This window comes from Salmo salar, chromosome 12 (assembly GCF_965601325.2).
Source record: "Salmo salar chromosome 12, fSalSal1, whole genome shotgun sequence".
NCBI classification, from domain to species: domain Eukaryota; kingdom Metazoa; phylum Chordata; class Actinopteri; order Salmoniformes; family Salmonidae; genus Salmo; species Salmo salar.
In genome coordinates this window covers 24,045,053-24,069,727 of record NC_138302.1, presented here as the reverse complement: position 1 = coordinate 24,069,727, position 24,675 = coordinate 24,045,053, and the positions used below count along the sequence as shown (strand labels likewise).

At 43.1% G+C, this 24,675-nt stretch overlaps 2 protein-coding genes across 5 annotated transcripts in view; both read right to left on the bottom strand.

The window, feature by feature from the left end:
* The window catches only part of LOC106564512 (SWI/SNF-related matrix-associated actin-dependent regulator of chromatin subfamily A member 4), a 31,206-nt gene extending 23,389 nt beyond the window's left edge, over positions 1-7,817 (bottom strand). For 3 of the 4 annotated variants that reach the window (XM_045691048.2, XM_045691051.2, XM_045691052.2), the window contains exons 1-5: positions 2,862-3,076; positions 2,329-2,424; positions 1,562-1,820; positions 681-807; positions 198-371 (exon numbers count right to left, since the gene is read on the bottom strand). In XM_045691048.2, the coding sequence (XP_045547004.1) occupies positions 198-371; positions 681-807; positions 1,562-1,820; positions 2,329-2,424; positions 2,862-3,075 (870 nt within the window). In that variant the 5' untranslated portion in view covers position 3,076. Of the gene's footprint in view, positions 1-197; positions 372-680; positions 808-1,561; positions 1,821-2,328; positions 2,425-2,861; positions 3,077-3,408; positions 3,720-3,933; positions 4,472-6,796; positions 7,073-7,639 lie in introns of those variants that run through there. The other variant, XM_045691054.2, reaches the window with a different exon arrangement.
* Positions 7,818-12,630: 4,813 nt separating this feature from the next.
* On the bottom strand, positions 12,631-23,583 carry LOC106564496 (cysteine protease atg4da). The gene is made up of 11 exons (XM_014130618.3): positions 23,153-23,583; positions 21,283-21,585; positions 20,855-20,938; positions 20,531-20,704; positions 19,725-20,088; positions 19,148-19,212; positions 18,673-18,830; positions 16,669-16,747; positions 16,492-16,568; positions 16,196-16,315; positions 12,631-14,904 (listed from the first exon to the last, which is right to left on the bottom strand). Exons 2-11 carry the CDS (start codon positions 21,536-21,538, stop codon positions 14,725-14,727), a joined length of 1,557 nt encoding a protein of 518 aa, XP_013986093.3. The 5' UTR covers positions 21,539-21,585; positions 23,153-23,583; the 3' UTR covers positions 12,631-14,724.
* Between the last annotated feature and the right edge of the window lie 1,092 nt (positions 23,584-24,675).

The window sequence follows — 24,675 nt, the reverse complement described above, 5'->3', positions numbered from 1 at the left end:
AGAGTGAAATATATTACAGTGAGATATACTTCTCCCAAATGTCCTCATTAAGGATTAAAGGAATTAAAATCATCTAAACTTCATGAAGGATGTTATCTGACATTGTGCCTTGAAAAGCACAACACTTCTCCCAAATAATGTCCATTGTAAATAGCTTTGTCTAGAAGCAGGTGTAATCTGGCCCTAGGTTAGTGTACCTGGTGTTTCTGTCGACGTTTGCGCTCCTGTTCGATCTTCTGCTGTTTCTCCAGTTTCTCTGTGATGCGGGCCTCCCGTAGGGACTGGCGCTTGCTCCTCTTGTAGGCCTTAGCGTCCAGAGCTGTCTCCAGAGCTGTGTCCCTACGCATACACACCACTACCTCCTGACGCAGCTGTGGGGTTGGAAGAGACCGGAGGAATGGGAAATGTGGATGGAAATGCATCATCATCGTCACCATCATGTGTGGGAATACTGTATGAGAGAGGGTCTCAACAGTCGCCAATGTTTTCAGGACAGTTACAACAGTACAACACAGTTAAAGAGTCATGACTGTTTATAGGACTTCCGTTATGTCATTGTAATGACAGTGTCATGTAGCCATTACGGTCATTGTAATGACAGTGTCATGTAGACATTACGAAGGAGTGCTACAGTACAACACAGTCCTGTGTGTGATCCGCAGGGCAGGCCAGTAGTCTACCTGTCTCTGGAAGTTGAGCAGCTGGAGGGCCTTGAGTTCTATGGTGGCCTTGGTCCTCAGGTCTCCAGCCAGAGAGCCAGGGAGGTTCTCCAACTCAGCTATCCGATGGGTGATACGAGCCTGCAGTCTGTTAGATACCACAGAGACACGAGATAGAGGAGGGAGGGAGAGAGAGAGAGAGAAAGGAGAGAAAGAGAAAAGGAGTGAGAGGGAGAGAGAGAAAGAAAGAGAGAAAAGTCGAGAGGGGGATAGTGTGAGAGAGAGACAGTACTAGTGCTGTAGAGAACTCAGTCTGCTATTATAAATGTATATATAGTAGGACTAACTTTGTAACTATGTTTCTATCTATTCAATTAATGTATGATGAATGATAGGTATAATGCTGTTTGCTCTTTGGGGTCTAGGCCAGGTTACTGCTCTTTGGGGTCTAGGCCAGGTTACTGCTCTTTGGGGTCTAGGCCAGGTTACTGCTCTTTGGGGTCTAGGCCAGGTTACTGCTCTTTGGGGTCTAGGCCAGGTTACTGCTCTTTGGGGTCTAGGCCAGGTTACTGCTCTTTGGGGTCTAGGCCAGGTTACTGCTCTTTGGGGTCTAGGCCAGGTTACTGCTCTTTGGGGTCTAGGCCAGGTTACTGCTCTTTGGGGTCTAGGCCAGGTTACTGCTCTTTGTGATGTAAAAAGGGCTTTATAAATACATTTTGATTAATTGTGTACTGTACCTGTAATCGCTTTCCTGCAGTATCTCCACCCGGTTAGGGGTCAGGGTTAGTATATTACCTGTAATCCCTCTCCAGCAGTTTCTCCACAGGGTTAGGGGTCATGGGTCAGTGCTTAAGAGTCAGGGCTTAAGAGTCAGGGCTTAAGGGTCAGGGCTCATAGGTTACCTGTACTCCCTCTCCTGCAGTATTTCCACCGGGTCGAGTCCGTGGGGTTTCTGGATGGGGGTAATGCGGTTCTGCTTGGCATGGTGGGGCACCATGGGTGGGGGCTGGACTGGCTGCCCAGGGGACTGGGTCTGGGGAGGCATGACCGGGGAGGCCGCGGGGGGTATGGAGGGTGGAGCAGGGGAGGGACGGCCCGTTGGCTGGGGAGGGATCAACTTCTGGGGGGCGTTAGAGGGGGCGGCGGCGTTTACCATCGGACCTGGGGGAAGGAAAGAAAAGGCAAAGGTAACTAACCATCAATCCATTTTTTGATGTGATTGTAACTGACCAAAACCTAACATGGATTAAAATTATATACAGGACTAAATCATGAAATAACGTCATTAATTATGTTTTAACAATTAACTCTGTGTTGACTAACTGCTATGTGACTAACTACTATGTGAGTACAGATGTAGGATCTTAGTTTGCTACAGCAGGAAAATAATCCTGCAGCAACAAGATATTTTTGTATGGGTAGATAGGTTGTTCATTAGAGCAAATCAAGTCAACAATTTCAAAGTGGAAATTACAAACTTTAGAAGACTTCTTAAAACTCAAATACACTACAAGTTCACATTTCCAGCTTTGAAGGAAAATTCTCAACAACAAAACTGTGAGCAAATTAAGATCCCACATCTGTTCCGACTATGTGACTAACTATAATAAACTTGAACTCATTGCCCCTCAGTAGAAAGTGACAATAACGCTGGTGTTATTATGTTCACCTTCAGACCAGGACTTGGGGGGTCCGTTGGGGTTCTGTCCCTGCATGCCTGTTGGACCAGAGGGGCCTGGAGGAGGCATGTTGGGTCCCATCATCCCTACAACATTATATCAGTGGTATATTTAGAGAAAGGCTAATGTTTCATACTTTTCAGACCTATTGGAAAACAGATATCCAGCTACTGTACCAGATCAAAACAATACAAGCTTGATACTTCTCACAGCATTTAGATGCTGATTAATTGACTCATCAAATCAAATGTTATTGGTCACATACACGTGTTTAGCAGATGTTATTGCGGGTGTAGCGAAATGCTTGAGATAAAATATATTTTATTAGTCCACACGAGATGGAAATGTGTCTTCTGCTTTGTATCCAACCCCACCCGATACACACACATTAGGTTGGAGAGGCTGGAGCAGACTCATCAATGCTTTGACTGATCAATGCTTTGACTGATCAATCTTCCCGTTTCAACTAGCTACTGTAATTATACAGATCAATATCCAATGCTCTTCATTCTGCCTCCCTCACCGTGAGCTCTGCTGTAGCCCTGGCCCATGGGTCCTCCTGGTCCTTGTCCTGGCCCCACACCTCCAGGACCTCCAGGAGCCAGGCTGGGCATGGGCTGCCCCAGTCCCCCCTGCCCTGGCCCTGGCCCCTGCATCCCTGGGCTGCACCCCATGGGCCTCTTCCCCTGGACAGCCATCTGGAGGTGGTCCGGTAGTGGCTGCCCCCTGGCCAGCATCTTATAGAGAGAACAGTTTATTAAAGTATCAATCCAGTACATTAAATGTTAGTTATTGTAACATGTGAATGATGTTCATTGATTTGCTTGTCTACCCTTTTGTCATGAAATTGTAATTAAATTAAAAAGCATATGAAGTGTCACTACAATATTTATACAACCGGTGACGAGGCATATTAGCTACATATTAAATACAACATTGTGGACCGCTCAGAGTTTGGAGACATTATAAATAACCATAGGCAGTCATTACACATTATATATCAGTTATAATGTATCATCTTAAACACGTATCGGTCTTTCAACCATTAAATCATCAATATCTGTACATGCCTTATAGGCCATGATCTGGGCCCGCAGCTGGTGAAGCTGGTTCTGGTTGAAAGGAGTAGGGCCTCCACCGGGGCCACCAGGGGTGGTGGGGCCAGGACTGGGGCCATGAGGGCCAGGGCCGGAGCCACTTTGCTGGGGCCCACCGGGCCGGTTCTGCTGCTGGTTCTGGCCCCCCAGGGTTTGGGAGTCCGGGTTGGAGGAGGTGTCTGAGGGGTTTGGGCCAGCGCTAGAGGGTTGGAGAGGGCCAGAGGGGGGCCCATTGGAAGGGACGGGGCTGGAGTGGTCAGAGCCGCCGAGTGGGGAGTGGTAGCCTGGTGGGGAGAGAGGGAGACGGAAAGAGAGAGAGATAGAGAAAGGGGATATTTAGTGAGGTGAAACATGACATATAAAAATGAATAGATTTGACACAATATCCAATTCTACCATAATAGATAATCATATAGGTTCTATACAATACAGTTAATTCTGAACATTGTTCAACTGCGCACCCTCCTGAACAGACCCCTGGTGAGAGTGTGTACCTACCTTGAGAGTGTTGGTCCATGGGGCTTGGAGGAGGGCCCATGCCACTGTGTCCTCCCTGTCTCATGGGCATGCCCTTCATCTGGGCAAAGCGGGACTCCTCACTCATGCCCTTCTCATGCATACCAGTTCTCTCCATAGCAGTCCTCTCCATAACTGTCCTCTCCATGGCAGTCCTCTCCATACTAGTTCTCTCCATGGCAGTCCTCTCCATGGCAGTCCTCTCCATGGCAGTCCTCTCCATGGCAGTCCTCTCCATGGCAGTCCTCTCCATGGCAGTCCTCTCCATACCAGTCCTCTCCATACCAGTCCTCTCCATACCAGTCCTCTCCATACCTGTCCTCTCCATACCAGTCCTCTCCATACCAGTCCTCTCCATACCAGTCCTCTCCATACCAGACCTCTCCATACCTGTCCTCTCCATACCAGTCCTCTCCATACCAGTCCTCTCCATAGTAGTCCTCTCTATTCCAGTCCTCTCCATTGCAGTTCTCTCCATTGCAGTTCTCTCCATGGTAGTTCTCTCCATACCTTCCAGTGGCTACAGGGAGGGAGACATAGATACAAACAAATGTAGATAAATCTACATGGAAACAGGTTTTGATTGTTGCAAGGAATTGTTTCAAAAAAGTGTATGTACTATATTTACAGGGAGGAGTTAGAGTTCCAGTCAAAAGTTTGGACACACCTACTCATTCAAGGGTTTTTCTTTATTTTTGACTATTTTCTACATTGTAGAATAATAGTGAAGACATCAAAACTATGAAATAACACATGGAATCATGTAGTAACCAAAGTGTTAAATCAAAATATATGTTATATTTGAGATTCTTCAAAGTAGCCACCCTTTGCCTTGATGACAGCTTTGCACACTCTTGCCTTGTTAAAGGTTATTTTGTGGAATTTCTTTCCTTCTTAATGTGTTTGAGCCAATCAGTTGTGTTGTGACAAGGTAGGGGTGGTATACAGAAGATAGCCCTATTTGGTAAAAGACCAAGTCCATATTATGGCAAGAACAGATCAAATAAGAAACAGAAACAACAGTCCATCATTACTTTAAGAAATCAAGGTCAGTATATGCGGAAAATTAAGAACTTTGAAAGTTTCTTCAAGTGCCGTCGCAAGAGGATAAGTTCATTAGAGTTACCAGCTTCAGAAATTGCAGCCCAAATAAATGCTTAACAGAGTTCAAATAACAGACATCTCAACATCAACTGTTCAAAGTAGACTGCGTGAATCAGGTCTTCATGGTCGAATTGCTGCAAAGAAACCACTACTAAAGGACACCAATAAGAAGAGACTTGGTTGGGCCAAGAAACAAGAGCAATGGACATTAGACCTGTGGAAATCTGTCCTTTAGTCTGATGAGTCCAAATTTGAGATTTTTAGTTCCAACCGCCGTGTCTTTGTGAGACGCAGAGTAGGTGAATGGATGATCTCCGCATGTGTGGTTCCCACCGTGAAGCATGGAGGAGGAGGTGTGATGGTGCTTTGCTGGTGACACTGTCAGTGATTTATTTAGAATTCAAGGCACAGTTAACTAGCATGGCTACCACAGCATTCTGCAGCGATACGCCATCCCATCTGGTTTTCGCTTAGTAGGGTTATCGTTTGTTTTTCAACAGAACAATGACCCAACACACCTACAGGCTGTGTAAGGCTTATTTGACCAAGGAGAGTGATGGAGTGCTGCATCAGATGACCTGGCCTCCACAATCACCCGACCTCAACCAAACTGAGATGATTTGGGATGAGTTTGACCGCAGAGCGAAGGAAAAGCAGTCAACAAGTGCTCAGCATATGTGGGAACGCCTTCAAGACTGTTGGAAAAGCATTCCAGGTGAAGCTGGAGAATGCCGAGTGTACAAAACTGTCATCAAGGTGAAGGGTGGCTACTTTGAAGATTCTCAAACATAAAATATATTTTGATTTGTTTAATAGTTTTTTGGTTACTACATGATTCCATATCTTTGCAGCAATTCGACCATGAAGGCCTGATTCACACAGTCTCCTCTGAACAGTTGATGTTTTCATATGTTTGTTTCTTGAACTTTGTGAAGCATTTATTTGGCAGTTAACTCTAATAACTTATCCTCTCCAGCAGAGGTAACTCTGGGTCTTCCTTTCCTGTGGCGGTCCTCATGAGAGCCAGTTTCATCAAAGCGCTTGATGGTTTTTGCGACTGCATTTGAAGAAACTACCAAAGTTCTTGACATTTTCCGGATTGACTGACCTTCATGTCTTAAAGTAATGATGGACTGTTGTTTCTCTTTGCTGATTTGAGCTGATCTTGCCATCATATGGACTTGGTCTTTTACCAAATAGGGCTATCTTCTGTATACCACCCCTTCCTTGTCACAACAACTGATTGGCTCAAACACATTAAGGAGGAAAGAAATTCCACAAATTAACTTTTAAAAAGGCACACCTGTTAATTGAAATGCATTCCAGGTGACTACCTAATGAAGCTGGTTGAGAGAATGCCAAGAGTGTGCAAAGCTGTCATCAAGGCCAAGGGTGGCTACTTTGAATAATCTCAAATATAAAATATATTTTAATTTGTTTAATACTTTTTTAGTTACAACATGATTCCGTATGTGCTATTTCATAGTTTTGATGTCTTCACTATTATTCTACAATGTAGAAAATAGTAAAAATGAAGAAAAACCCGTGAATGAGTAGGTCTGTCCAAACTTTTGACTGGTACTGTAGATGGCAGACAAAGTAGCATGGAATAGAATAGAACAGAACACAACAGAAGAAGAAAAAACATTATTGTCCACACAATGTGGAAATGTGCCTTTGGTTCTAAAGGGTACAGCTGGTTAGGTACAGTAGCACTCAATAATCCACAAGGTGTCCTTACTTTGTGTAGAGGGTGCATGTTCTCCTCGGAGTATCCAGAGGGCCCAGGCTGAGGCAAGGATGGAGGCCCTGGGCTGGGCCCCATCATGCTGTGAGAGGACCCCCCTGGAGAAGGACCAGGGCTGGGGCCAAGCATTGCCCCAGGAGAGGGCCCCGGGCCTGGGGAAGGACCCTGTCGAGGGGTACCCCCTATGGGAGGGTCTGGAGTGGACATCCAGAATGGATGGGTTGGGTGGAGGGGGAAGACCCTCCTGCTATTGGATGATAGTAGGGACCACTGGAAAGCGAGACAGACGATAAACATGCATTAAGACTGATCATTAATTAATTAGTACTGAAATCCCATTGGGCCTAATCCTTTAAAATGTATGTAGTTTGTCATGTCTATAAATAAATAAATGACTATGTAATAAGCGTTTTATTAGGACCCACCCATGATAGCTAAATGGTATGGCCATAATAAAATGAATGGTCGGGAATGATGACATGCCGGAGGTTTATTGAAGAAATATAGAAATATATAAAGCCAATAACCTATCGATTATCTGTCTATCGCTATTAAGTCGCGATTGCATGATAGACAAATAGGATTTCACTAGTTATCCATCCTTTCTGTCTGGCTGTTTGATGCACTCACACCCTGCGCTGCATCAAAGCACTCGCTGCGCACAGCCTCCCGTTCCATAGCAATTATACCGCTGTTTATACACGTCGGACTATCGACTCAACTTGAAAAGGGGGAAACATGAAAATTATATTATCCCTTGCCTATTGAGCATTAAATATGAGTCTCGATGAAGGGGGAATGGCGGACTGTCTGTGATTGTGCCACAGTCGGACTTACCCGGGATAAATTAAAGGCTCGCCGGTGTCCCGTTGTCCTGAATTTGGTTCTATTAGAGACGTTGCGACTGTCGTAATTAATGTTCTCACCCTTGCTCTTTCGTAAACATTGGCGCTGCGCTTGAAGCGGTTATTTGATTCAACGACGTGGCTCGAGCGCCCCCTCCCTCACGGTTGCAGTGATGACCGACAGTAGAGTCTCGGCCGCCGAGAATTGCGCATGCGTCCCTGTGCAGCAACAGAGCCAAGGTAGCCTATTGTGTATTGCTGCAAACTGACCGTAGGCTAGGCTACACACTGTACTTTGTATATTAGTTATTTGTCTTGTCTAGATTTCCAAGTCATATGTTATTTCATGATTGATATTTAGATAAAAACCAAATGCAAAGATGAATCCTTCGCACAGACTGAGCAGTGACTATTTTTCCCAGACTGAATTTAGATCAACATCAGTTCCAGGGATACTATTTGATTTGAAGCTATTACAGCAAAGGGTCTATTCTGTGTTACAGATGTTATATCTAAACCAAATACCACTATCCATGTAGGAGTGTACAGTGCCTTCAAAACACAGATTCAACCACAAACACTTAATGTATTGTGTAAAGGGTTATGTAATGTCATGTCATATTTTAAATAGTATATAACTGCCTTAACGTTGCTGGACCCCAGGAAGAGTAGCTGTTGACGGGATCCTTAATAAATACAAAGACCAGGGAGGTTTTCCACTGCAAAGAAGGGCACCTATTGGTAGATGGGTAAAACAATAATAATAAAGCAGACATTAACTATCCCTTTGAGCATGATGAAGTTATTCATTATACTTTGGATGGTGTATCAATACACCTAGTCACTACAAAGATACAGGCGTCCTTCCTAACTCAGTTGCCGGAGAGGAATGAAACCGCTCAGGGATTTCACCATGACGCCAATGGTGACTTTAAAACAGTTTAATGGCTGCGATAGAACACTGAGGATGGATCAACAACATAGAGTTGGGATGGTTATAGACTGGATTCTTCATTGTAACTGAAGTGGACTTTCAGATAATCCTTTCACCAACACATTCTTATATAACTGGATTGGTCATCACCCCACCATGCTCATTCATATATTATACTCCAGAAATGGAACCTAAATAACATGCTTCCTGTTTGCAATAAGGCACAAAATGTAAAACATCAAAAAATGTGGCAAAGAAATTAACTTTATGTCCCGAATACAAAGCATTATGTTTGGGGCAAATCCAACACAACACATCACTGAGAACCACTTCATTTCAAGCATGGTGGTGGCTGCAGCATCCTGTTATAGGTATGCTTGTTATCGGCCAGGACGAGGAAGCTTTTTGGATAAAAACTAACGGAATAGAGCTAAGCACAGTCCAAATCCTAGAGGAAAACCTGGTTCAGTCTGCTTTCCAACATACACTGGGACACAGTCACATTTCAACAGGACAATAACCCAAAACATAAGGCCAAATATACACTGGAGCTGTCTAGCAATGATCAACAACCAACTTGACAGAGCTTGAAGAAGTTAAAAAATAATAAATGTGCAAATATTGTACAATCCAGGTGTGTACAGCTCTTAGACTTACCAAGAAAGACTCAAGCTGTAATTGCTGCCAAAGGTGATTCTAACATGTATTGACTCAGGGGTGAATACAAAAGATTTACAGTGCCTTCGGAAAGTATTCAGACCCCTTGACTTTTTCCACATTGTTACGCTACAGCCTTATTCTACAATATCTTTTTCCCCCCCTCATCAATCTACACACCATACCACATTATGTCAAAGCAAAAACAGAGGTATTGTGTAGATTGCTGAGGAATTGTTTTTATTTAAGCAATTTTACAATATCGCTGTAACGTAACAAAATGTGGAAAAAGTCAAGGGGCCTGCATACTTACCGAAGGCACTGTAGACATAGATATACAGTGAAATCAGAAAGTATTCAGACACATTTCCCTTTTCCACATTTTGTTACAGCATTATTCTAAAATGGATTAAATACATTTTCCCCTCATTAATCTACACACAATACCCCATAATAAACAGAGCAAAAACGGTTATAATTTTTTGCAAATGTATTAAAAATAAAAAACAGAAATACCTTATTTACATAAGTATTCAGACCCTTTGCTATGAGACTCAAAATTGAGGTGGTGACCAAGAACCCGATGGTCACTCTGACAGAGCTCCAGAGTTCCCCTGTGGAGATGGAAGAACCTTCCAGAAGGACAACCAGCTCTGCAGTACTCCACCAATCAGGCCTTTATGGTGGAGTGGCCAGATGGAAGCCACTCCTGGGTAAAAAGGTACATGACAGCCTGCTTAGAGTTTGCCAAAAAGGCAACCAAAGGACTCAGACCATGAGAAACAAGATTCTCTGTTCTGAATGCCAAGCGTCACCGCTGGAGGAAACCTGGCACCATCCCTATGGTGAAGCATAGTGGTGGCAGCATCATTTGGGGATGTTTTTCAGCAGTAGGGACTGGGAGACTAGTCAGGATTGAGGCAAAGATGAACAGAGCAAAGTACAGAGAGATCCTTGATAAAAACCTGTTCCAGAGTGCTCAGGACCTCAGACTGGGGTGAAGGTTCACCTTCCAACAGGACAACGACCCTAAGCAAACAGCCAAGACTTTGCAGGATTGGCTTCGGGACAAGTCTGTGAATGTCCTTGAGTGGCCCAGCCAGAGCCCGGACTTGAAACAGATCGAACATCTCTGGAAAGACCTGAAAATAGCTGTGCAGCGAAGCTCCCCATCCAACCTGACAGAGCTTTAGAGGATCTGCAGAGAAGAATGGGAGAAGCTCCCCAAATACAGGTGTGCCAAGCTTGTAGAGTCATACCCAAGAATAATTGAGGCTGTAATCGCTGCTTCAACAAAGTACTGAGTAAAGGGTCTGAATACATATGTAAATGTGATATTTCAGTTTATTTTTAATACATTTCTAAACCTTTTTTTGCTTTTGTCATTGAGGCATTGTGTAAGGGGATTGATAAGGGGGAAAATAAACAATTTAATCAATTTTAGGATAAGGCTGAAACGTGACAGAATTCTGAAAAAGTCAAGTGGTATGAATACTTTTAGAATGCACTGGTGTGTGTGTGTGTATATATATATATATATATATATATATATATATATACACATATATACACACTGCTCAAAAAAATAAAGGGAACACTAAAATAACATCCTAGATCTGAATGAAAGAAATAATCTTATTAAATACTTTTTTCTTTACATAGTTGAATGTGCTGACAACAAAATCACACAAAAATAATCAATGGAAATCCAATTTATCAACCCATGGAGGTCTGGATTTGGAGTCACACTCAAAATTAAAGTGGAAAACCACACTACAGGCTGATCCAACTTTGATGTAATGTCCTTAAAACAAGTCAAAATGAGGCTCAGTAGTGTGTGTGGCCTCCACGTGCCTGTATGACCTCCTTACAACGCCTGGGCATGCTCCTGATGAGGTGGCGGATGGTCTCCTGACGGATCTCCTCCCAGACCTGGACTAAAGCATCCGCCAACTCCTGGACAGTCTGTGGTGCAACATGGCGTTGGTGGATGGAGCGAGACATGATGTCCCAGATGTGCTCAATTGGATTCAGGTCTGGGGAACGGGCAGGCCAGTCCATAGCATCAATGCCTTCCTCTTGCAGGAACTGCTGACACACTCCAGCCAAATGAGGTCTAGCATTGTCTTGCATTAGGAGGAACCCAGGGCCAACCGCACCAGCATATGGTCTCACAAGGGGTCTGAGGATCTCATCTCGGTACCTAATGGCAGTCAGGCTACCTCTGGCGAGCACATGGAGGGCTGTGCGGCCCCCCAAAGAAATGCCACCCCACACCATGACTGACCCACCGCCAAACCAGTCATGCTGGAGGATGTTGCAGGCAGCAGAACGTTCTCCACGGCGTCTCCAGACTCTGTCACGTGCTCAGTGTGAACCTGCTTTCATCTGTGAAGAGCACAGGGCGCCAGTGGCGAATTTGCCAATCTTGGTGTTCTCTGGCAAATGCCAAACGTCCTGCATGGTGTTGGGCTGTAAGCACAACCCCCACCTGTGGATGTCGGGCCCTCATAGAGTCTGTTTCTGACCGTTTGAGCAGACACATGCACATTTGTGGCCTGCTGGAGGTCATTTTGCAGGGCTCTGGAAGTGCTCCTCCTTGCACAAAGGCGGAGATAGCGGTCCTGCTGCTGGGTTGTTGCCCTCCTACGGCCTCCTCCACGTCTCCTGATGTACTGGCCTGTCTCCTGGTAGCGCCTCCATGCTCTGGACACTACGCTGACAGACAGAGCTCGCATTGATGTGCCATCCTGGATGAGCTGCACTACCTGAGCCACTTGTGTGGGTTGTAGACTACGTCTCATGCTACCACTAGAGTTAAAGCACCGCCAGCATTCAAAAGTGACCAAAACATCAGCCAGGAAGCATAGGAACTGAGAAGTGGTCTGTGGTCCCCACCTGCAGAACCACTCCTTTATTGGGGGTGTCTTGCTAATTGCCTATAATTTCCACCTGTTGTCTATTCCATTTGCACAACAGCACGTGAAATGTATTGTCAATCAGTGTTGCTTCCTAAGTGGACAGTATGATTTCACAGAAGTGTGATTGACTTGGAGTTACATTGTGTTGTTTAAGTGTTCCCTTTATTTTTGTTGAGCAATATATATATATATATATTTTTTTTTTTAAGTGTTAGAATTTTTCCTTCCACAAAAAGTACATTAATTTTAATCCCAATTTGTAACAACAAAATATGGAAAAAGTCAAGGGGTGTGAATACTTTCTCAAGGCACTGTAAGAGATAGTGGTTTTTATACAGGATAAAGATTGTGATGATGTGGGACAATAGACTCTTGGGTAAGGAGGTTGTAACTCGCCAGAATCCTGGCTGGCACAAAACAACATACACATGTAGGCCAAGAGTTCAATCAATCTTATATTCAGACAATAAATACAAAAAAAAGTTACCTTTAATAACATTATATACACAACAGTTTTACAAAGTCATGTTGTCCACATGAATGCAGTCCCTTATTAGGGTGGTCATTAGCACATTTAAGACTTCTACACATGACAATTCTTCACTTTATTGAGAAAATAAAATGTCACCTTTATGAGATAATATACACATGGACAAGAGTGAAATACACAGATTACTGGGGTGAATCCTAACTCGCTAACCTCGCATTTTCACTTATTCTCCCATTGACTTCATTGAATGATCAGTGAAAATTCAGGTTAAGTGAAAGTCAAGATTTGCCCCTTAGAGGATACCTGTGGCACACAGGTCAGAAGCCTAATTAAAACGTGAGATCAAGCATCCAATCAACAGTGTTTTAACCACTGCCCAGACTATTTCATTTTATTTTGGGGTTGAGGGAGCTTGTGACGTGACTTTGATATCTAACTTGGGGGGTTTAATGCTTAGATCAGGGCTGTTCAATGTCGGTCCTGGTTTTCATCCTCTCCTTCTAATAAGGACCTAATTCAGACCTGGCTGAGACACCAGGTGAGTGCAATTAACTACCAGGTAGAAACAAAAAAACAGAAGTGTTTTGGCCCTCCAGGACCAGAATTGACCAGCCCTGGCTTAGATATTAATATGCAGGTCTCCAAAGTGCAAGGCTTTTAACTCAACCATAATAAATTGAAGTTACGTGTTCAAAAACATCTGAGTTCAAAGTGAGGCACCCCCCCCCCCCCGCCAGTACTCAGCAGCACCACCTTGTTAAAAACATTATGACCCTAAAAGGAATGGAGTTAAGAATCGTTCATTCAACAAGTCTCACTACAACCAAAAACTGTCTTCATCCAAAAAGGCATCCTATTCTCTATGTAGTGCACGATGTAGCGATAGGGTGTCATTTTGGACATAGCCTCTTGGTAAATGGATAATTTCCTATCATCTAGATAGGAGCTAGTGTAACACATTACACAAAAGGGGATATTGTTGTAACAGTGGATTCCTGTTGCAAGTTGATACTTGTAGACTAATTGACAAGAGAGAGCTGATGAAATAGTGTGAGAGTGTAGCAGACCTGGGGTTCAATTAGTATTGGTTTTCTGAGCTTGCCTGGTGTTGTTTTCTGAGCTTGCTAGGGCAAAAACAATACTCCAAAAAGTGCAAATGTTGCCCATCTGGCACTCCAGGCAGGTTAAATCAACTCAGTGCCTTTTGAAAAAAGCAAATACTATTTGAACCCAGGTGTGGAAACCAGTGAGCCCAGCCCAGGTCATTTACTGTTGCCTGAATGGTGTGTCAAAGGACGGCACAACTAAAGGCAGGGTTGGGATGCTGCAATGAAATTCATATAGCCATGTAGTATGAATGTAGTACTATAGCCATGACACTGAACTAAGATGGCATAGGGAATATAAGAGAGAGTACAGTAGAGGAATGTGAACATAACAGCAACTCAACACACCAACAGCTTCAGTTCACACACAAATCATTTCACACACGCACTTAATAGCTCTTACAAAACAGAAATGAATGTAAAAAGTGTACAGCAGTATTATAATACAAGTCAGAGAGAAGAGGGCTGAGTACCTTGTCTTCCACTACTAGTGACCCCCGTCATGTAGCATGTATCAAACAGGCTCCGTGTTTCCAGTTGTTATTATTCCCAAAATGAAGTCAGAGGCCCCATCCCAAATCCCTACGGCCTTGGAGATCTGAGCAGATTTGATTGGTATAGGCAATAAGGTGAAGATTACACCTAGCCTGGTTATTATTACTAACACCTGTCAGATCTCCATAAGTGTATAGGGCTTAGGGGTCCATTTGGGATGGGGCAACAGTCCAATTGAGTAATGCCTAGCGTTAGTTTCTAAGACCTGTTTCTGCCCTGACAGACCGACAGTGAGATTCAGTTGAAGCCTCGCCTCAAATATGACGGACACAAATGCCAGAGTTTGTGATATAGCAGAAAGCATATATCCACTTTGAGCTCTATAAAAACAGAGAATTTTGGGATGGATTCCATTTCCAAGTCAGTCTTTCCCCGTTTGCTTACATTTCGTTCCTCAGCAACACAAACCAGTACTCACAGGAAGACAAAGTCGTCAGAGCTGCCTATGTTGTTGCCTTGGGGCAGCATGTGGGCGGGGCCAGGGGAGGTGTCAGAGTGAGGATGGGAGGAGCTGTGGCCCACCAGTCCATAGTCCTGGGCCTGGCCCTCCACGAAGGTAAAGATGGGGTACTTCTCGTCGGGCAACGATAGGGCCTGGGGTGGGGGGGGGATATGAAAGTGTTGAATTGGTCACTTATTAAAGTCACCAAGAATAAGATAAGAGCTTTATGTAAGTGATGTATACAGTAACAGTACAACTGATGCATAAGTGATCTATACAGTAACAGTTAGTGTAATCAGTCAAAAGTTTGGACACACCTACTCATTCCATGGTTTTTCCTTTATTTGTACTATTTTCTACATTGCCCAAGCACGTCTCTTCTTATTGGTGTCCTTTAGTAGTGGTTTCTTTGCAGCAATTCAACCATGAAGGCCTGATTGACACAATCTCCTCTGAACAGTTGATGTTGAGATGAGTGTTACTTGAACGCTGTGAAGCATTTATTTGGGCTGCAATCTGAGGCTGGTAACTCTAATGAACTTATCCTCTGCAGCAGAGGTAACTCTGGGTCTTCCTTTCATGTGGCGGACCTCATGAGAGCCAGTTTTATCATAGCGCTTGATGGTTTGTGCGACTGCACTTGAAGAAACTGTCAAAGTTCTTGACATTTTCCAGATTGACTGACCTTCATGTCTTAAAGTAATGATGGACTGTTGTTTCTCTTTGCTTATTTGAGCTGCTCTTGCCATAATATGGACTTGGTCTTTTACCAAATAGGGCTATATTCTGTATACCACCCCTACCTTGCCACAACACAACTGATTGGCTCAAACACATTAAGGAGTAAAGAAATTCCACAAATTAACTTTTAAAAAGGCACACCTGTTAATTGAAATGCATTCCAGGTGACTACCTCATGAAGCTTGTTGAGAGAATGCCAAGAGTGTGCAAAGCTGTCATCAAGGCAAAGGGTGCCAACTTTGAACAATCTGAAATATATTTTGATTTGTTTAACACTTTTTTGGTTACTAAATGATTCCGTTTATGTTATTTCATAGTTTTGATGTCTTCACTATTATTCTACAATGTAGAAAATAGTCAAAATAAAAGAAAAAAAACGTGGAATGAGTAGGTGTCCAAACTTTTGAATGGTTCTGTATAAGTGATGTATACAGTAACAGATGTATAAGTGATGTATCACTGATGCGTAAGAGACGTGTAACATGTCTATCTATAAGTGACGAATAAGCCATCTAAGTTGTGTCGCTTCAACTCATGCATCTATAAATCATATCAGCGTCAAAGTTAGAGATCTATAAATGATGTAAAGATCTATAAATTATCTATATGTGATGCATAACTAATGTATAAAATGATGCATAAGTGATGAATGTAAACATGAGTAAGAAGAGACTTGAAATGAGGCCAAGAGGCTGAGCTCACCACACAGACAGTGGAACACAGAGATTCAAAGTCCTTCTTGTTCTTGGCATAGAAGCCTATAGTACAGCTGGGGTCCATGCGACTGAAGGGCATCTTCCTGGGCGAGCTACAGTGGAACGACTGTGGAGGTGGGGAGGAGAGGAAGGGCATTACAGACAAGGTACACGTCTGAATCTGAAATGACCTACTTTGATCCAGTCAAAACAAGCTTATCTGGGTCATAGCACAGAGAGACAATGTCCAAAGACAGACGGAGCGGCAAAGGAGAGAGAAGAGTGATATAAAGTCCAACCAACCTCCAGTGGGAAGTTGTCTTGAGTGACATTCACCACGGCCTGACAGTAGTGAGGGTCCAGATACAGCAGCTGCTCGTCTGTTTGGACAGGAAATAGGAAGAAGGCGAGGTTAGTTTAAATGACAGCCCACTGACCAATCAGAAGCAAGTGAACCAGGAAGTAGAGTGCAGTTCTTACCTTGGCATCCAATAAAGAACAGCGAATGCTTGGGTTTCCCGCCGATGATTCCGATACAGCATTCTAACCTGAGAATGTTCTTAAGACACAAAGAAATCCATATTTATGTTAGAGCGACATCAACCATGGAGAAATAACAAGCTTTGTGACTAAGGTTAGGTTATGAAAGTGTGTGTGTACATTAGAGGTCGACCGATTAATCGGAACGGCCGATTAAGTCGGGCCGATTTCAAGTTTTCATAACAATCGGTAATCGGTATTTTTGGCTACCGATTTGCCGATTTTTAAAAATAATTTTTACACCTTTATTTAACTAGGCAAGTCAGATTAAGAACACATTCTTATTTTCAATGACGGCCTAGGAACGGGGGTTAACTGCCTTGTTCAGGGGGGATTCGGGGATTCGTTTTTGCAACCTTCTGGTTACTAGTCCAACGCTCTAACCACCTGCCTTACATTGCACTCCACGAGGAGCCTGCATGGCAGGCTGACTACCTGTTACGCGAGGGCAGCAAGAAGCCAAGGTAAGTTGCTAGCTAGCATTAAACTTATCTTATAAAAAAACTATCAATCTTAACATAATCACTAGTTAAACTAGTAATATCATCAACCATGTGTGGTTAACTAATGTGTCCTGCGTTGCATATAATCGATGCGGTGCCTGTTAATTTCTCATCGAATCACAGCCTACGTCGACAAACGGGTGATGATTTAACAAGCGCATTTGTGAAAAAAAGCACTGTCGTTGCACCATGTACCTAACCATAAACATCAATGCCTTAAAATCAATACACAAGTATATATTTTTAAACCTGCATATTTAGTTAATATTGCCTGCTAACATGAAATTGTGTCACTGCTCTTGCGTTCATTGCACGCAGAGTCAGGGTATATGCAACAGTTTGGGCCGCCTGGCTCGTTGCGAACTAATTTGCCAGAATTTTACGTAATTATGACATAACATTGAAGGTTGAGCAATGTAACAGGAATATTTAGACTTATGGATGCCACCCGTTAGATAAAATACGGAACGGTTCCGTATTTCACTGAAAGAAAAAACATTTTGTTTTCGAGATGATAGTTTCCGGATTGGACCATATTAATGACCTAAGGCTCGTATTTCTGTGTGTTAATTATAATTAAGTCTGATTTGATAGAGCAGTCTGACTGAGCGGTGGTAGGAAGCAGCAGGCTCGTAAGCATTCATTCAAACAGCACTTTCCTGCGTTTTGCCAGCAGCTCTTCGCAATGCATTGCGCTGTTTATGACTTCAAGCCTATCAACTCCCAAGATTAGGCTGGTGTAACCGATATGAAATGGCTAGCTAGTTAGCGGGTGCGCGCTAATAGCGTTTCAAACATCACTCGCTCTGAGACTTGAAGTAGTTGTTCCCCTTGCTCTACATGGGTAACGCTGCTTCGAGGGTGGCTGTTGTCGATGTGTTCCTGGTTTGAGCCCAGGTAGGAGCGAGGAGAGGGACGGAAGCTATACTGTTACACTGGCAATACTAAAGTGCCTATAAGAACATCCAATAGTCAAAGGTATATGAAATACAAATCGTATAGAGAGAAATAGTCCTATAATAACTACAACCTAAAACTTCTTACCTGGGAATACTGAATACTCATGTTAAAAGGAACCACCAGCTTTCATATGTTCTCATGTTCTGAGCAAGGCACTTCAACGTTAGCTTTCTTACATGGCACATATTGCACTTTTACTTTCTTCTCCAACACTGTTTTTGCATTATTTAAACCAAATTGAACATGTTTCATTATTTATTTGAGGCTAAATTGATTTTATTGATGTATTATATTAAGTTAAAATAAGTGTTCATTCAGTATTGTTGTAATTGTCATTATTACAAATAAATACAAAAAAATAATAATAAAAAATAAAAATCGGACGATTAATCGGTATCGGCGGTTTTTGGTCCTCCAATAATCGGTATCGGCGGTGAAAAATCATAATCGGTCGACCTCTAGTGTACATGCGTGTACCCACCCTGACACACTCGATGTAGGAGGGGTTGAGAGAGTCTCCACCTAGTCGGACTGGAACCAGTATGATGACAGACTTCCAGCCTGGACCACTGGGCTCAGGATCTGATATACTCTGGTTCAACGACTGGTCACACAGATGCACCACGTCCATTTTGTACACTGAAAGAAACACACAATGACACTATGGGCCTAAGTTTCACTAGGGACATGTCCCCCCATATTCTGAAATGTAATTTTTGCCCTCCCCATTTTGTAATTTAATTGTGATACAGAAATGAGACACACAGTTCAGCTACATTCAGAAGACCAATGACAAAAACATCACTTATGACGAGAACATTTGAGATGGACCAAACATACAATATCTGGTGAATTCGACAAATGACAACACTAACCAACAACACCAACCAACACCACTAACCAACACCACCAACCAACCACCCAGTAGGAAAGGTACAGTGTAAAGTCAAACTCACCGGTACAGTCCTGCGCTACATATACAGCCAGGTCGTGAACCTCAGAAGTCTTGGCAACTGCTTTTCTGGAAAACAAACATACGGCTCATGTTTAATGTCACAACATACTGATAATACTGGGAATGAAGTAAATATCAGGGTTTGGTTCAATTCCATTTCAATTCAGAAAGTAAACCAAATGTTGATTCTAATTCCAAATGTTCCTCATTGAACAACATTGAAAACAATTGGAATTTCAGTTTACTTCCTGAATTGAGTGGAATTGTAATGTAATTGACTCCAACCCTGGTAAACAACATGCAGTCAGGCATACCACCGAGCCTCCTTAAAAAATATAATAGCAACCAAAACATCTACACAATAAAAGTGCATCCGTAAACATGTCTGCTGAAGATCATTCTGATGCACTATGGCATTACAGACATCAAAAATCTAAGTATAGAAATCAAATGCATGCTGATGCCATCACTGACTTGACATTGAATAGGACCTCTGCTCACTTTTTACATTTCTTTTATATATATTGGAATTTAGACAGCATCATTATCTTGACCACACCCCATGGAGGGCCCCTCACCGTAGTATGTGTGCCACCACTGAGGGGCCGTACCAGTCCCCCGCCTTCTTCCCTGAGCTCTTCCCCAATTCTACCAGCTGGTGCACCCCAAACGGGGCCGGGGGCTCGTCCCCAAACCAGGCCACAACCCTCCGGTGGAGGGGCTCAGCCTGCCTGTCCCTGCCCGACTCCGGCCTCTTCTTCTGGGTATGGTTGAGAGCCATGCCCCCTGGCATGGAGGTCTTCTGGGGCGTGGTGGGGGTCCGCGAGGAGGAGGAGTAGCCGAAGGAGGGGATGGGTACACCCCCAGCGCGGGACGGGGAGCGGGGTCTCAGAACCTCAAAGTCCACGTCGGCGAACTGCTGGGCGTCTGGCCACGACCAGTCTAGACAACACAATACAGACAGTTAGTAGTGATCGATGGGGAGGTGGAAGGAGGAGACATAGGGAGGAGAGAGAGGGGAGACAGACCAGGAAACAGAGAGAGAGAAACAGTTGAAGAGAGACATGGCAGAAAGAGAAACAAGAGTGAGAGAGAAACAGACAGGGGCCCCATCCCAAATGGACCCCTACGCACTGGTGGAGATCTGAGAGGATCTGACAGGTGTATGCAATATGTTAATAGCTCCACCCTGCTAGGTGTAAGTTTCACCGATCATATTGCTTATACCAAACAAGTCCTCTCAGATCTCCACAATTGTATGTGCATAGGGGTCCATTTGGGATTGGGCCAGAGTTGGTGTAGTTGTCTCAGAGTTAGGAAGAGGACCCATCTTTGTATCTCTACCCATTTAGAGCCCTCTTTCTAACTCTATGAGTTGTCTCACCTCGTGGCAGCAGATGTAGCAGTAGGCCCTGGGCCAGCAGCATCTGTCCGCTCCGCAGCATGCAGCCCCAGCCACAGTCTGTAGTCAAGGTGGAGCCCTCCAGCTGGGGGAACTCCCTACGGTAGGTCAGCCACAGCCGAGACACGAACGCCCGCCTGAACCGCTCCACCTCGTCTGGAAGGGGAGAGAGATACCCAGTGAGTAGAACTGGTTAAAATACATCTTTCCAACCAGTTTTTCCTCACTGGGTATGGAGCAGACAGCGTCATCTATTTTACCAGGAAGTCTTTTGAAGTTGGAGTGGGGTTGTTGGAGGTTAGCTACCTTCACTATTGAGCAGATAGGAGTGGCCCATTACAGTCACTGGAGAGCTCTTGTTGAATGTGGTCTTCGACTTGACTGACCAGCCTAAAGAGGGAAAAAAAACAGAATGGACCTTTTTAGAGGGGATTCTTTATGTCTTGATGACTGGGTGAGGAAGGGGGAAGTTGACTTCGGGAGGGCTATTACACATAGCTTTGTATGAGACTTCTGTTGAGAGAAAAAATTACAAAAATACCTAATAAAGATTATTCACACAGAAAGTACAAAGACTAAAATCCCCCTTGTTGCCATTTCTTAAGAAAATAAAAAAAGCCATTGTTAAAACTGACAGTACGGAAAAACTGGAAGTTATGTTTGTTGCTAGTTAAACGGCTATATAGAACTATCCGCCTTATGGAAAAAAAAGTTCAAATGAACCCACCACTGACCGTATTTGACATTATTCCACACCGACATCAGTTTGGTCTTGAGTTTGTCCACCTCGTCTGGCTCTCCAGCGGTGGTGGCCTCTCTGGTTCCACCCCCACCAGGACCCTGCCGGTTCCCAAAGCTAGTTCCTCCGCCAGGGTCCACCAGCTGGGGCTGCTGGGGCCTCTTGGTCTCCTCTCTCTGGAGGGGTTCATCCTGACCCACCACTCCTACTCCCCCCACATACTGAACTGCACTGGGAGACACGGAGTTCATGCTCAGGCTTACAGCTGGGCTCTGCAGATCCTCATAGCAATAGGGACCTGACGGAAGAGAGGGATGAGAGATAGAAAATCAATGTTTACGACAGTGCATGCATGTGTAATTTGATTAGCTATGGAGTAAGGGCTATATGTGTCGCTCTCCTTTTTTGTCTGTCCAGCACTAAGATGAAGTTTAAACATTAACATTGAAAGACAGAGAGGTTAAGCTAATTGTGCGTCTAAACAATGACTGATGCCAGGCTGATTTTATCTCATAACATGCAGATTCACAAGAAAGTGGATCTGAAAGTGGCAGGGCTTAAACATTTTATGACTTTGCTATTATTATGCAGACCAGAGCAGCTGTCACAGTGGTTAGGCTAGTGAATGCTATTGGGAAAAACAATAGTCACAGTGAGTTTCAAAGTAAACCACTTCTCCCTCGAGTGAAACTGCACTGAACAAAATGAAATGCAAAATGCTACAATTTCTAAGATTTTACTGAGTTACAGTTCACAGAAGGAAATCCTTCAATTGAAATAAATTCATTAGGCCCTAATCTATGGATTTCACATGACTGGGAATACAGATATGCTGGGCTGGCTTTGTTACACATGGTCTGCGGTTGTAAGGTTGGTCGGATGTACTGCCAAATTCTCTAAAAAGACTTTGGAGGCAGCTTATGGTAGAGAAATTAACATTCAATTATTTGGCAACAGCTGTTGTGGACGTTCCTGCAGTCAGCATGCCAATTGTGCACACCCTCAACTTGAGACATCTGTGGCATTGTGTTGTGTGACAAATCTGCACATTTTAGAGAGTGGCCTTTTATTGTCCCCAGCACAAGGTGCACCTGTGGCTTTGTATGCCATTTAATCAGCTTCTTGATATGCCACATCTGTCAGGTGGATGGATTATCTTGGCAAAGGAGACATGGTCACTAACAGGGATGTAAACAAATTTGAAAGAAATAAGCTTTTAGCGCATATGGAAAATGTCTGGGATCTTTTATTTCATCTCATGAAACATAGGACTAAAACTTTACATGTTGCGTTTTATATTTTTGTTCAGTATAGTTGAAAAAAGCTGTTGGTATCACTTAGTTTAGAGTCATCACAGGATGATGTGCCTGAGTGACAAGAAAACAGATGTTACACAGTAACAGACACGGTAACACTGGAATGTAGAACAAGTGACTTCACTTCCTACTCTGTACTGAAACTGGAAACAGTTTATTTAACCTAATGAGGAATTATTGTTCTTTCTATGAAAACACGATAGAATAGCCATCATGTGATTGGTGTGTGACAACAAACAGCTGGGGGTGACAGTGAGAAGCCTTGGTAGCAGATGGTCAAAAGATTTAGCTAACTAACTAGCCTTTTCTACACTAGCCTACCGGTGACTTACCTATTAGCTATGATAACCATCCTGTTATTTAAGAAGTAACCAAGCTGTCACGTTTCTTAAAAATCACTAGCTCTAACATGACAGCTAGCCTATTAAGGGGCTACAGGCTAGCTTAATTAGATGATATTGGCTTAACTACTAACTTACCTAGCTAGTTAGCCGGCTAGTTACTAGCTAAACCTCATGCAACACAACATAGCCAAGATCATAACCTTACCACTTTGTGAAGAGTGTCATTGACATGAGAGGTCTTTAACCAAGTCAAATCTTAAAATTGCTTGATAGGACGGCGACGGCTCGGAAGTGCAGGGTTGAGACCACGTACTACGTAGCTTTGCTGTGGTAACGCAATACTGATAGTTAGCTGCCAAGCTACAGTAGCTAGCTAGCTGTCAACGCATCTGGTTAGCAACTTTGTAGAAAACAGGCTAACGCGTTAATGTCTCGCCTTTCTTGACGACTCCAGGACAACCACAGCCAATGTCAGCGATTAAAAGGAATTATTCTACATCCAACGAGTAACGTTAAACTCAGTCGAATTATAGCTCACCCAACGATTTACTTCGCATGCTAGCTAGTTGCTCTACATCTGAGCTAGTTAGCTTGCAGGATCAGCTGGTTGACAACATACAATAAGGAGGGCTCTAGATACTTCCTGACAGGCTGTACTAACAACATGATTGGTCAACCTACTGATACGAGCAAATATATTGATTTAAATCCTAACAATAAATCATAGCGCGCGTTTTATTAGCTAATATTTTACACATTGACGTTAGTCATATTATGTAAATAATCTGGTGTATAGACCTATTGTAACTGTGTGAATGAAATGAGATCATGCATTTTATTATGATTAACCTGTACTGCTTATCCTTGGTATTCTCTCCTGAGCATGTCATGTGACTAATCGTGCAAACTACCAAAAGCCTGTTGTCTAAATATAGTTCAGTCATAATTGTAGAACTCTGGGATGATCTTGTTGTATATTTCTCAACTAGCTAAGTCTCTATATAACTTTACCCTGAGCAAAAAATACTTACTTTTTTTCTCTCCAATAACACAGATAAGAAACTCGAATTCATTGTTAATGTTATGATACTTATGAGTAAATTCTATATTCATAAATAACTTTTTTTAATGATCCCCAGATTTCAAGCCTTTACATATGACTTTGTAGGTCTTTTGAATTCCCTTAAGCTACAAAAAAAAAAGAATTTGTACATTCAAATATTATTGTTGATGTATAAAGAAATTGCGGTCTCTCATCTCCTTTATTTGATTTATATTATTTATTTAGATGTGTATGTGTACAGTGGTGTGTGTAATGTGGGATCTTGCCTGACTTTTATATTGAATTGTTCTTTTTTGTCAATATATTTTAATACGCGTGCACAAAATATAGATAAACCAAAAAAGTCTTGTTTTTATTTCACAATCCTGGATTTGCCAGGGAAAATTGCCATTTTACTGGTACTCTGTTGCAACTGGGAACTTTCTGATATTGAAGAACATTGTGCCATAGCATGACAGCAGAGCTACATGTATAAGACTGGACCCCTCTAGCTAAGCACCAGTGTTCGATACAGACAGACACATCAGTGACACATAGACAGACATACAGTAGATAGATACTGTAGATATAGAAATATATATTGAGACATAGAAATATATAACATAGATATAGTGATACATATTGTAGATACTATAGATATAGATAGACCCACAGTAGATAGATAT

Excerpts from the sequence above, each read along its gene's own strand:
- LOC106564496 (XM_014130618.3), bottom strand. The coding sequence starts at position 21,538 with ATGAACTCCGTGTCTCCCAGTGCAGTTCAGTATGTGGGGGGAGTAGGA. Across the intron at positions 16,748-18,672 it reads CCTACATCGAGTGTGTCAGG|AACATTCTCAGGTTAGAATG; the intron begins GTGGGTACACGC and ends TTGTGTCTTAAG. Across the intron at positions 16,569-16,668 it reads GTTCTTTATTGGATGCCAAG|ACGAGCAGCTGCTGTATCTG; the intron begins GTAAGAACTGCA and ends CTGTCCAAACAG.